At 45.9% G+C, this 14825-nt stretch overlaps 1 protein-coding gene across 1 annotated transcript in view; it reads right to left on the bottom strand.

Moving 5' to 3' along the window:
• LOC117513625 (vacuolar protein sorting-associated protein 13B-like) overlaps positions 1 to 14825 on the bottom strand; it is a 1146044-nt gene that overhangs the window by 102989 nt on the left and 1028230 nt on the right. The window contains 2 exon segments of the mRNA XM_034173849.1: positions 3124 to 3299; positions 4463 to 4546. Coding sequence (XP_034029740.1) covers positions 3124 to 3299; positions 4463 to 4546 — 260 coding nt within the window.

Below are 14825 nucleotides of genomic sequence, written 5' to 3'. Positions count from 1 at the left end.
ATCAGCAAGACGTCATCTCCACCTCTTTGCCGAGATATCGTTCTACCTGGAAGGTAACGTACCTCAGCTGTCTGCTTGACAATATCCTTTGTGACTTTTGTGCATTATCTTTTGGACTGCTTTTCCAACGAGAGGTGGAGGTAGCTTTCCTGCCGTGCTGATTCCTGGGTGCAAACGCATCCTCATTTACTTGCTTTCTGTTCCTCGCCAGCAGTACCAGATCCGACACGCGGAGGCAGTGGCCACCTGGGAGTTCGGGACTTGGCGGCTCCAGTATTCCCGGGGTCTGGTGGCGGAGGAAATCGTGTGGTTCCGGTTCTGCTTTGGACAGGCGTCTCCTATCTTCGAGCCTGCCCACACGACACCTTGTGAATTGACTATTGTCTATTGTTGCAATCTGTTGTATTTGTTGTGCACATTCACAACAGTAAAGTGTTGTTATTTGACCTACTCCATTGTCCGTTCATTTGCGCCCCCTGTTGTGGGTCCGTGTACCTACACTTTCCCAACAACTACTGTACATAGACAAACAAACACAGTCACACCCACACGCACAACTATGGACATTTTTCTTTAAAGTTTTCAATCCACCTAACCTGCATGTCTTTGGATGTGGGAGGAAGCCGGAGCACCTGAAGGGAATCCATAAAACACAGGGAGAACATACAAATTCAACACAGAATGGACACAGGTGGGAATCAATCCCATGGCTTTCTTGCTGTGAGGCAACTGTGCTAACCACTAATCCACTGTGCTACTGGATTGTGTCTAACTAACTGTAAATGCAGAACACATATTTTGGTTTATGTCATGTGCAATGACAATAAATGTATAGTTTCAAGTGTCTTATTTTTGGACAACAGATTGTGCAGTTGCTTGTGGGACCATGAATCTCTGCAAGATGGCATCTAAGGAAGAACAAGACTTATGTAGAATCAAAATGTTGCATTGGAAACCTTTAGAATTTTTTTAACCCTGCTCTTCAAGAAGGCACAGGTTCAACATGTAGACTCTCAAATACAGCTAAACTTTCCCCAATTAATACATCATAACATCCAATTACTCATTCATAAGTTTCTACAAGCAATTCATCAATTTTTGGAATCTTCCAAAAATGTCCATGTTGTTTAAAAAAGCATTCATCTTGGTGTATCTAAACCACTGACCCACTAAAAAGCTGGATGTGTTCTGGCTCCTCCACTGTCCAATGTGTGCATTGACCGGTTGTTGGGTTGGGTTGTGGAAACCAGTGATTAGGGTGCTTTTGTTGGTGAGGAAAGGTTCACTAACCTTGACTTTGCAGATTATGTTGTGATCTTTGCAGAGTCAATGGATCCTATGATTGCAGCATTTGAAGAATCAGTGTGTCTGGGTTTGAGATTGTCCTGGATCAAGACTGAGATCCAGGTGTTTAATGACTTCCTGGACTCAACCATCAGAAGAGTATCTGTATGTGGTAAAAGTGTTGAATTTTTAGAGCCATTCACTTATCTCAGCGTTGACATTCATGTCTCTGGGTCCTCGACCTTTGAGATTGAGAGGCACCTGTGAAAATCTTGTTGAGTCATGAGATCGATGGACAGAGGTGTTTGGTGACGCAGATATCTTTGCAAGAGAATAAAAGTCCAAGTCTTTAGGGTCCTGGTGCTACCTCTCTTGTTGTATGGTTATGAGACTTGGAAGCTAACCAGTGACCTAAGGTGATGACTATATCTATGGGGATGTCTATGGAACTAGGTCTCTTTGGAGGATCCTTGAGTACTGCTGCGGGAGCACCAACTTCAACATTTTGGCCATGTGGTGCATTTCTCTATGCATGATTTAGTGTACACCAGACTAGTTTGTCTGGTGTTTCTGTAGTTTCAGGAGGGAAACATAGAAAACATGCACGGCACGTGATCTCCAGGAGCAGAGTTGGTGACCCTCAATTTCAAATTCTGTCCACGATTGTATAGGAATGGGCTCCATCTGTGTGTACATCCATCCATGGCCCTCGCTGTGTGATTATTTGACATCAAATCATTGCAGACCCAAGGTATTTGGGATTTAGGTTCTGCTCACAACCCTGTTGCACAGGTTCTGAGGGCACCAAGCTTGATGTACTTCTGCTTCAAATCAGAGAAGTATTCAAATGTGAGTGAGAAAAAGAATACGTAAGGCTCTACTCCACAGTACGAACTCAGCGGGATCTCTCATTTATCTTCCCCCCTGCGCTGATTTAATTCGGTTCACCAGGCAAATGGACTATTCCCAGAGATTACGTTGGACACTTTGTTGCAGAAACTGTATAAGTTCTGTGACAGAATGCGGTGATGTGATGTACAGTGTGTCACACACTCTGTCTGTGATAAAGTGGCGACTGTCACACACACACGCAGCTAACCAAGACAGCAACAGTCACAGACCACACACAATGAAGATACAGATGTGCACACACTACTCACCCACCCACACAAACAGATGCACGCATGCACACACAGTACAGGGCCAAAAAGCTGCTCTCTGTTAGGGCCAATATCTAAATGAGGTGTAATTACGGCCCAACCTGACATGCTGGAATTGGAGCCGTGTCTTAGCAGCTGCCAAGCAGGTCTCCTGCTCCCCTGAAATGTGCCTGGATTCCCCTGGATCATGTCTCCATGTTGGCTCAGGGATACTAAAGTGAGCTTTGGGAAAATGTTAAGTAGGAGATGAGAAGAAGCCTCATTTATGTTGTTATGAGCTGCTTGGTGATGACATGACGCTGGGCTGAAAGTATGACACTGGCCAGTGAGTGGGAAACATCAGTGAATCAGTTTCAGTGACAGGTAACCCTCCTCTGTTTTGAATACAACCAAAGAATGAACACAGAACCCCTGCCTGCTGTGACAGCTTCATGGATTTCTTACAAATCAAGCAATTGTCAAATGTGAGTAGAGCAATTAGAGCCTTGATTGCTAATGATGTTTTAACATGAGCAGGGTTGTTAAAAAACAGTGAAATGATCTCTCAATAAATAACTCAAAAACTTTCGCAAATACTTTGAGATAAACAGAAAGGCATGTGTATGAAAATGCAGATAGAGAAATCCAGATGTGTGGAATAATTTGCACTGATGGTGGTAGAAGCTCCATCATGAATTACCTGGCATGGAAGGTGAGGTGGTGAGTGAGGTCTGCCTCTGTGTTCAGCAGGGGCTCCTGGTGGCCCTGTCCTCGTATCAGTTGGCTCTCCCTCAGTCCAAGACTCCTTTTCTCGATGTAGACGATGACCGGATCCGGCAAGTGGCTCCTCATGACAAACAGCGGACTGAAAACCACCTAAGATTGACACAGAAAACATTGTCCACAGACACAGACATAAATACACACACGCCAGTGAAGACAACACCCTGCCATTGCCGCTTCACCTACGTGCAGGGTTATGAATGTTTTCTTATTTTGGACTCTATTATATATTATCCTCAGATACACTTTTGTAGAAAATTCATCAGCCATAAAGAGAGACAGAAATTTTATATTTGAATTAATGGAGCATCTTAAAAAAGAAACTATGCAGCTCATCTATTCCTGACTGGTCTGTGTAAATCTAGTGCCAAAGTAAAAAAAAACAAAAACAAAAACAAAAAATTTGGCTTAATAAGTAGTTAATCTGTGTATTTTGTAATACCAGTATTTCAAATATTACATTATATTGTACAGCTTTAAAGCTACAGTGTGTAACATTTAGTGCCATCTTGTGGTGACGTTGCAGATTGCATTAAGCTGTCATGAGTCGTGATTTTATTTCCTGTCGTTTTTCGCTTGGATGGGGATTCATGCTCCCTTGTCGTCTCTTGTGATTAACAAATAATATTTGATCCTTATTTCATAAATAAGACTTCTCAAACTTGTTAGCCTGAGCTTGCAACCAGTAGACAGTAAAACGGAGCAACTACTGATTTCTCTTTTTTTTCCCCCTTCAGTGTCCTGAGCGTGCTGTAAAATGCAAGTGACGGAGTAAGTATGTCCCTACTGTACCAACATGGCGGTGCAATATGGCAGTTTCCATGAGGGGCTCATTTGCATGCAGATATATAGAGCTCAATCTAAGCTGATGAAAACACAATGATTTACTGGTGCAGGTAACTGGGTACTAATGAAGAGATGGTTCTGGATACTATATTCCTGAATCTTGCATACTGTATCTTTAATGCTTAGTGTGCCTTGAGAACCGGAATCGGCAACATTACGGAATTACAGCCATATATCATTGCTGTAATTCCCTAAACCTAGAAAGCCAAAGCACTCAGTGTTTCCGCTCACACAATCAAGTAATTATACAGTCAAGATATTTTAATCACTGTGGGTGTTCGCCTCAGGATTAGTGGTGTAACTGGGGCCCTCAAAACTGAGATTTTGTAACAAAACCACAACCTTATGTCTCATTTTGAAAATAACCTCTGAATAAGATAATTGCATGTGTGTGCATTCAGAATACTTACCACCCTCTGCTGCATGTGAGATTCAGGTTCAATAGTGATGAGGGAACACCACACATACAGCAAAGAACCACTTGAACAAGGCACCTGAAAGAAGACAACCCAATGGTTACCAATCTGGTGTCAATAATAACATTTTACATAAATCAGAGCAAAGTGAAACTTATATAAAAATGTTTGGAAAAGTGTTTCTAACCCCACTGTGTATGGTGAAATGGGGATGAAGAAAACAAGAATAATATACTGCTGAAAATCAAGCAAAATGGGTTTTTAACATCAAAAGCATGCTTTATAATTGGGGGTATCTTGGCATGATTGCAGCAACATTGACTTTGAATGTACCTGAATTCCAATGAAGTTGGGACGTTGTGTAAAATGTAAATAAAAACAGAATACAATGATCTGCAAATCCTCTTCAACCTATATTCAATTGAATATAGGTTGAGAAGATATTTAATGTTCAAACTGATAAACTTTATTGTTTTCATGCAAATATTTGCTCATTTTGAAATAGATGCCTGCAACATGTTTCAAAAAACCTGGGACAGTGGTATGTTTACCACTGTGTTACATCATGTTTCCTTCTAACAACACTCAATAAGTGTTTGGGAACTGAGGACACTAACTGTTGAAGCTTCGTAGGTGGAATTCTTTTCCATTCTTGCTTGATGTACAACTTCAGTTGTTTAATGCCTAGTCTACACTGGCAAACTTGACCAAACTTTTGTTTGCAAACATTACCAAACACCGCGTTTGCATATGTTTGGCTTGGGCGTCCATACTTTGTACTTTCCCTCTAAAAATTATCAGAAACAATGGCAAAATTCAAGAGAGAAGTCATCAGGGCATCTGCAGCAGTAATGTGTGTAATTGCTGTGGAACGTCGCCGCCGCTGCCAAAAACAACACAAGCCTCGCTTGTGGTGCAGATCCTGGATTAAGAAAACACAAGTATGGGGCCTACAATTGCCTTTTTAAATAAATACAGTCCTCAGACAAACCAAGTTATAAGAACTTTCTGAGGATGGATGAGGCAGCTTTCGAGGAACAGAAGGTGGAGCCACTGATACAAAAGCAAGACACACACTTGATTATGGTGTTGTATAGGCATGGATGTTTCTCATATTCCTCAATTAAATTTTGTATCTCTTCAAATCCTCACACTCTTTCCTTCTTGGAGGCTGCCATTTTGTCCAACTAGTAATTCACATGATCACCAGCTCTTCTCTGATTGGCTGTTTGTTGGCAAACTTCACCAAACATGTTTTCAAGAACATGTCCAAACTTTTGCAAACTAGTTCGGTGGTGTTTGGCAATACATCCACACTACCAAACTCGGGCAAACTTTTCATGGTGGGGGTATCTTCAAACAAATGTTTGCTAGTGTAGACTAGGAATAACAGTCCGGGGTCTCCATTGTCGTATTTTGCGCTTCATAATGTGCCACACATTTTCAATGGGTGACAGGTCTGGACTGCAGGCAGGCCAGTCTAGTACCCGCACTCTTTTACTATGAAGCCACGCTGTTGTAACACGTGCAGAATGTGGCTTGGCATTGTCTTGCTGAAATAAGCAGGGAAGTCCCTGAAAAAGACGTTGCTTGGATGGTAGCATGTGTTGCTCCAAAACCTGGATGTACCTCTCAGCATTTATGGTACCATCACAGATGTGTAAGTTGCCCATGCCATGGGCACTAACACACCCCCATACCATCACAGATGCTGGCTTTTGAACTTTGCGCTGGTAACAATCTGGATGGTCTTTTTCCTCTTTTGTCCAGAGGACATGGCATCCATAATCTTCAAAAACAATTTGAAATGTGGACTCATCAGATCACAGCACACTTTTCCACTTTGCATCTGTCCATTTCAAATGAGCTCGGGCCCAGAGAAGGTGGCGGCGTTTCTGGATGTTGTTGATGTATGGCTTTTTGCATGGTAGAGTTTTAACTTGCACTTGTAGATGTAGCGACAAACTGTGTTAACTGACAATTGTTTTCTGAAGTGTTCCTGAGCCCATGCGGTAAGATCCTTTACACAATGATGTCGGTTTATAATGCAGTGCCGCCTGAGGGATCGAAGGTCACGGGCATTCAATGTTGGCTTTCAGCCTTGCAGCTTACATGTAGAAAGTTCTCCAGATTCTCTGAATCTTATCTATTATGGACTGTAGATGATGTAATCCCTAAATTCCTTGCAATTGAACGTTGAGAAACACTGTTCTTAAATTGATGGACTATTTTTTCATGTAGTTGTGGCGATCCTCGCCCCATCTTTGCTTGTGAACGGCTGAGCCTTTTGGGGATGTTCCTTTTATACCCAATCATGACACTCACAATTAGTGTCCTCAGTTCTCAAACACTTATTGAGTGTTGTTAGAAGGAAAGGTGATGTAACACAGTGGTAAACATACCACTGTGAACCGCTGCCTCTTCTCACTGAAAGTAGCCAGCTGAGATGGTTCAGGCATCTGGTGAGAAGGCTACTGGCCATCATCCTAGGGAGGACTTCCAGGCATGTGCAACTGGGAGGAGGACCCAGGGAAGACCCAGGACATCCATTCATCCAATTCCTATACCCGCTTATTCCAATTAGGGGTCGCAGGGGGCTGTAGCCTAACCCAGCAGTTTTTGAGATACAGCACATAAGCCATCTACATTTGGCTACAAATGGTGAAATTGTTATGTTGAAACCAAATAACTGTTCTGAAATGTTCATTTAAAGAATGTAATAATAATATTCTTAGTGCTTGTCAGCTGCACTAACTTTTTAATGACACAGATGTAATCACACACTAATTTTACAGTAAAACCAATGAAGCATGATAATAATAAAAGTTCAGGTGAAATCAGTATTGTGTACATCATGACAATTGAAATTTTACTTGTTCAAATTTCAGACTCATCATCCTGGTTATCATTGAGTTGGCCTGCATTTGTACACCCTGTACCTCTGCAGTTGCCACATGCTGCTGAGCAATCTAAGTTAAGTTTGTGACATGTACATCGCAATGTACTACAGTCAGTACTGCAGTTACATCTCACAGCATGCAGAAGAGAATCTGGTGCTGCTTGCAAGTCAGTCATGATTGGGACAACCTGACTATCAGAAACTTTCCATCCCCATTCTTGCAATGGCATGTTGTCACGTTCATCTTCACCTTTCCATTCCTGAACTTGCAAGTAAACTCTCAGACTATGAAACTTGGCAGCTGTCGAAGTGGGTGGCAAACACTGTGGCTGCACATGAGTTGTCTTTGTTGCAACCTTATCACAAAAGCGCCTGTATCTGAGAGAATTGAGGCTTTCTCCAGGTTGTCCACACAGCAGTGGTGTCACCAGTGTGCCCTGGTTGTGCACTGACATCCACTCTATTATACATAATATATGAGTAACTTCTCGATTCATATTCCAGTGAAATATTGACTCAAAAAGATTATTATTACCTTCTTTAGATGAACATTTCAAAAATGGTACTTAGTTTTCAACATAACAATGCTCAATTTCATCAATTTTTGTCAAGTGTAGATGTATTTTTATACCATATCTCAAAAACTGTAATAGCTACAGCAATTGTTTTGGTGCCAAAATGTCCACAATGCACAAGTTTATGTTCAACTTCAATATATTTATGGACCTTAACAATATTTTTAACGTAATAGGACACAAACCAAATTGCCACCCTTACATATAGGCTGTATCTCAAGAACCGCTACAGATAGAGACCTAATTTTGATGTCAAAATGTCCACAATACCCAAGTTTATATTTAACATCAATACATCCATCCATCCATCCATCCATTTTCTTCCGCTTTATCCGGAGTCGGGTTGCGGGGGCAGCAGCTCAAGCAAAGCCGCCCAGACCTCCTGATCCACACACACCTCCCCCAGCAACTCTGGCGGAACCCCAAGGCGTTCCCAAGCCAGCTGAGAGACGTAGTCCCTCCAGCGTGTCCTGGGTCTTCCCCGGGGCCTCCTCCAAATGGGACGTGACCGAAACACCTCTCCAGCGAGGCATCCAGGGGGCATCCGGAAAAGATGCCCGAGCCACCTCAACTGACTCCTTTCGACGTGGAGGAGCAGCGGCTCAACTCCGAGCTCCTCCTGAGTGACCGAGCTCCTCACCCTATCTCTAAGGGAGCGCCCAGCCACCCTGCGGAGGAAACTCATCTCGGCCGCTTGTACTCGCGAGCTCGTTCGTTCGGTCATGAGCCAAATCTCATGACCATAGGTGAGGATCGGAACGTAGATCGATCGGTAAATTGAGAGCTTTGTCCCCCTACTCAGCTCTCTCTTCACCACGACGGTCCGATACAGCGACCGCATCACTGCAGATGCTGCACCGATCTGTCTATCGATCTCACGCTCCATCCGTCCCTCACTCGTGAACAAGACCCCGAGATACTTAAACTCCTCCACTTCAGGCAAGGACACTCCACCGACCTGAAGAGGGCAAAGCACCTTTTTCCGGTCGAGAACCATGGCCTCGGATTTGGAGGTGCTGATTTTCATCCCGGATGCTTCACACTCGGCTGCAAACTGCCCCAGTGCACGCTGAAGGTCCTGATTTGACGAAGCCAACAGAACCACATCGTCTGCAAACAGCAGAGACAAGATTCTGTGGTTCCCAAACCAGACCCCCTCTACACCCTGGCTGCGCCTAGAAATTCTGTCCATAAAAATAATGAACAGAACCGGTGACAAAGGGAAGCCCTGGCGGAGGCCAACATGCACTGGAAACAGGTTTGACTTACTACCGGCAATGCGAACCAAACTCCTGCTGCGGCCGTACAGGGATCGGATAGCCCTTAGCAAAAGACCCCGGACCCCGTACTCCCGGAGTACTCCCCACAGGGTGCCCCGAGGGACATGGTCGAACGCCTTCTCCAGATCCACAAAACACATGTGGACTGGTTGGGCGAACTCCCATGAACCCTCGAGCACCCGCTGAAGCGTGTAGAGCTGGTCCAGTGCGCCTCGACCAGGACGAAAACCACACTGCTCCTCCTGAATCCGAGGTTCGACCATCGGTCAAATTCTCCTCTCCAGTACTCTGGAATAGACCTTACCGGGGAGGCTGAGGAGTGTGATCCCCCTATAGTTGGAACACACCCTCCTTCTTAAACAGAGGGACCACCACCCCGGTTTGCCAATCCAGAGGCACTGTCCCCGATCGCCACGCGATGTTGCAGAGGCGTGTCAGCCAAGACAGTCCCACAACATCCAGAGACTTAAGGTACTCAGGACGGATTTCATCCATTCCAGGAGCCTTGCCACCAAGGAGCTTTCTAACCACCTCGGTGACTTCGGCCTGGGTAATGGATGAGTCCGCCTCTGAGTCCCCAGTCTCTGCTTCCTCTTCGGAAGACGTGATGATGGGACTGAGGAGATCCTCGAAGTACTCCTTCCACCACCCGACAACATCCCCAGTCAGGGTCAACAGCTCCCCACCCACACTGTAAACAGTGCGGGTGGAGAGCTGCTTCCGCCTCCTGAGGCGTCGGACGGTTTGCCAGAATCCCTTTGAGGCCGACCGATAGTCCTCCTCCATAGCCTCTCCGAACTCCTCCCAGACCCGGGTTTTTGCCTCTGCGACTGCACGGGCTGTGGCACGCTTGGCCTGCCGGTACCTGTCAGCTGCCTCTGGGGTCCCACCTACCAACAAAGATAAGTAGGACTCCTTCAGCGTGGCGGCATCCCTTACTTCCGGTGTCCACCACTGGGTTCGGGGATTGCCGCCGCGACAGGCACCAGAGACCTTGTGACCAAAGCTACGAGCGGCCGCATTGACAATGGAGGTGGAGAACATGGTCCACTCGGACTCCATGTCTCCAACCTCCCCCGGGATCTGGGAGAAGCTCTCCCGGAGATGGGAGTTGAAGACCTCGCTGACAGAGGGTTCCGCCAGTCGTTCCCAGCAGACCCTCACGATACGTTTGGGCCTGCCAGGTCTGACCGGCTTCCTACCCTCCCAGCAGATCCAACTCACCACCAGGTGGTGCTCGGTCGACAGCTCTGCCCCTCTGCCGGAGGTCGATGATCGACTTTGTAGTCGTATCATCTGACCTTCGGCTCAGGGTGTCCTGGTGCCACGTGTACTTATGGACACCCATAATGGACACCCATAATGGACAAACTGTGACTAGCACAGAAGTCCAACAACTGAGCACCACTCGGGTTCAGATCTGGGAGGCTGTGCTTCCCGATCACCCCCCTCCAGGTCTCACTGTCACTGCCCACGTGGGCGTTGAAATCCCCCAGGAGAACAATGGAGTCCCCAGTTGGAGCGCTATCTAGTACCCCTCCCAGGGACTCCAGGAAGGTCGGGTACTCTGCACTGCTGCTCGGCCTGTAGGCCGAGACAACGGTGAGAGACCTGTCCCCGACCCGAAGGTGAAAGGACGCGACCCTCTTGTTCACCGGAGTGAACTCCAACACATGGCGACTGAGCTGGGGAGCAATAAGCAATGCAACCTCAGCTCTCCGCCTCTCCCCGTGGGCAACGGCAGAAAAATGAAGCATCCAGCCCCTCTCCAGAAGTTGGGTACCAGAGCCCAAGCTGTGCGTGGAGATGAGCCCGACTATCTCTAGTCAGTATCTCTCAACCTTCCGCACAAGCTCAGGCTCCTTCCCCCCTAGCGAGGTGACATTCCACATCCCAACAGCCAGGGGCTGTGAGCATGGACCGGGCTGCTGGGCCGCTGGGCCACCCACCCTCGACCGCCACCCAATCCTCTCTGCACCCAACCCCCATGGCCCCCTCTGCAGATGGTGAACCCACAGGAGGGCGGACCCACGTCGCTCTTTCGGGCTGAGCCCGGCTGGGCCCCATGGGCTAAGGCCCGACCACCAGGCGCTCGTGCGCGAGCCCCAACCCCAGGCCTGGCTCCAGGGTGGGGCCCCGGCTCCGCCATACCGGGCGACATCTCAGTCCTTGATTTTTTACTGGTCATGGAGGATCAATACATTTATGTGCTTGACCGTTGGGGTTTTTCTGTAATTATTGTATGGCTTTTGCCTTACAATATAAAGCGCCTTGGGGCAACTGTTTGTTGTGATTTGGCACTATATAAATTAAATTGATTTGATGTGCTTAAATATTGATATTTTTGAGTTATTTTGGAAAAACTAAATTTTCGCATGTTTTTGGACGGCCATCTTGGATTTTGGGAGTGTTCCCAATTTTTTATCTTTCTAGACTTTTAGTATGTTTTATAAAACAGTTTGAGGGTTCAAATGCCACCAAAATCATTTCTGTTGCAATTTGTTCCGGGTTGACCCCTTTTTTTTTTTTTCCATAAAATGACTGGACTACGATTCTTTGGCCAATCTCACGCTCCACTGTCCCCTCACTCATAAACAAGACCCCAAGGTACTTGAACTCCTTCACTTGGGGCAAAACCGCATTCCCTACCCAGAGTAGGCAGTCCATCAGTTTCCTGCTGAGAACCATGGCCTCAGATTTAGAGGTGCTGATTCTCATACAAGCCGCTTCACACTCGACTGCAAACTGATCCAGTGAGTGTTAGAGTTCACCGGCCGATGAAGCCAACAGGACTACATCATCTGCAAAAGAGCAGTGATGAGACCCTGAGCTCACCAAACTGGAAACCCTCCTCCCCCAACTACACCTCAATATCCTGTCCATGAATATCACAAACAGAATTGGTGACAAGGCACAGCGGAGGCCAACCCCCACCGGAAATGAGTCCGAGTTACTGCCAAGAACCCGAACACAGCTCTCACTTTGTGAGTACAGAGGTTGGATGGCTTTGGGAAGGGACCACCTCACTCCATACTCCTGCAGCAACTCCCACAGTATCTGTCAGGGTACCCGATCATGCACCTTCTCCAAGTCCACAAAACACATGTAAACTGGATGGCATACTCCTAGGCACCCTCCAGGATACTTGTAAGAGTGTAGAGGTGGTCTGGTTGTTCCACGACCAGGACAGAACCCTCATTGTTCCTCTTCAATCAGAGGTTCGACTATCGGTCGAACCCTTATTCCCAGCACCCTGGAGTAGACTTTACCAGGGAGGCTGAGTAGTGTGATGCCCCTGTAATTGGCACACACTCTCTGGTCCCCGTTTTTAAATATGGGGACCACCATCCCAGTTTGCCACTCCTTAGGCACTGTCCCAGACCTCAAAGCAATGTTGAAGAGACGTCGACACCCAGAGCCTTCAGCATTTCTGGACAGATCTCATCAACCCCGGGGCCTTGCCACTGCAGAGTTGTTTGACTACCTCAGTGAGTTCCACCAGGGAAATTGATGATAATCCTCCATCAGCTTCCAGCTCTGCCCCTACTATGGAGGGTGCTCCGGTCTGATGCAGGAGTTCCTCAAAGTGTTCCTTCCAGTGGCAGATTACATCCTCTGTTGAGGTTAACAGAGTCCCATCCTTACTGTAGACAGCTTGGATGGTTCCCCGTTTTCCCCTACTGAGGTGCCTCATGGTCCACCCATGTTTTTCTGCATCATAAAACACGTAGAAGCACGGATTGTTCCCCTGTGCACTGAGTTACACACTGTGCACGCAGTGCTGTGCACACATTAGGCATCCTGTCATATTAATAACAGTGTAATGTCACATGTATTTTCCCTTGATCTATATGCTGATGGAAGATGTAACTTGAAATGTCAAAACATTTGTGTATAGGGAAAAATTTAAATATGAGATCACTTGTTGTAGCTCTATAATTAATTGCTTATCATGTTATAAACTTCACTTTCATTCAAAATTTCAACCAACATTCCTCAACACTGTATCCACTCACTCACTCACTCATTTTCAACCACTTACTCCAATTAAGGGTCACGGGTTGGGGGGGATGTGGGAGGAAGCCAGAGCACCCAGAGGGAATCCAAACAAACATGGGGAGAACATGCAAACTCCACACAGAAAGGGTAGGAAGCGATCCCAAAACCTTCTCGCTGTGAGGCATCAGTGCTACCCACGAAGCCACCGTGCCGCCCAGACCAGGACAAGCTGGAGGGATTATATTATCACAGCTCTGGTTTCCCCATAAAGTGTTAGAGGACTTGACTGTTGATAGAGAAGTGTGGACTAAGCAGCTTGTTCTGCTGCCACCACGACCTGGGTAAGTGACAGAAAATGAATGAATGAATAAATATCAGAGAGTCAGAGTGGGTAGGATGGGCTGTGAGAGAGAGAGACGCAAGACGGACTTGGGTTGGGTATTTGCCAAGAGATGATACAAGTATGACAGGAGAAGGTGACTGAAGATGGGGTCAAGAAGAGGAAGGCCAAAGTAAATGCACATGGATGTGACAAGAGACGACAAGCAAGTGGATGGTGTGACAGAACGAGATGCTGAACGGAGCCTGAGATACTTGTCAACTTAATTCCGACTAGGTCCTATCTTGCGGTTTTCACCACATCAGGCAGACAAATGGTCTATCCCCACCTCTCAAAATTAACCATATATCTGTCGCGTTCCCCTTGAACATTTCCAGCTGCTGGGGTTCTCAACAGTGACAGAACTGCACCACAAGGACTAAATATCATAATGTGATGTTGCCTTACAAAACAAACGATAGTCCTCATCTTAGTCATCTTACACTTAATGTCTTTTTGGAGAGTTTATATAAGTTTGAGATTTAATTGCTATTGCCCAGTGGACTGCGTGCTCACTGTTGTATACTGTGTAACATGATGAACACACACGCACACACCATAAACATACTACATTTGTATTTATTTAAAAAATTAATTTGAAATAAATGCCTTTGTTGCTTCTCACACACTGACAGGATATGTACTGCTTCTATTAGAACCATATGATCATCTTTTGTTCTAAAACACTTTGTTTGTCAGCCTTTTCCAGTAGTTAAATTTTGAGTCTCCCCAAAGCTCTGCAACATAATATCAGCTAAAGCAACTGACAAAGCGTTAGTGCCAGATAATACCCCATTAAAGACAGTTAAATCACAGCCAGCCTCAGAATGTGCCCACTGAAGGCTGAATGCTCTTAATGTGTCACTGGTGTTTGTTCTCTTTACCCCTCGTTCCTCATTAAAGCTCTGTGATGCCAAAGCACATTACAAGTGGTCTAGTTTATGAGGAACTGGGAACTTCATGTACTCCGGGGGACAGTGTTTTGGAGAAAAGAGAGCTAGTCCAGGAGCCAGACGCCAATTTAGACCTAATCAGTGCCATTTAAGGGGGCTAACTGACAATTCCAATCCAGCTTCAGTGTGCCATGGTCTGCACAAAGATGTATAGTGGCCATCGCAGGGTGGCAGCTATAGCCAGTTAGAGCTCAATGAAGGGTCATACTGGGATCAACATTTAAAAATTTGATAAGTACACCACATTATTTGTCTGATCATAAATATTCCAA

Source organism: Thalassophryne amazonica, chromosome 7 (genome assembly GCF_902500255.1).
Source record: "Thalassophryne amazonica chromosome 7, fThaAma1.1, whole genome shotgun sequence".
Lineage (NCBI taxonomy): Eukaryota > Metazoa > Chordata > Actinopteri > Batrachoidiformes > Batrachoididae > Thalassophryne > Thalassophryne amazonica.
The sequence above is the reverse complement of the archived record's forward strand: the minus strand, read 5'-3'. Positions and strand labels throughout refer to the sequence as shown.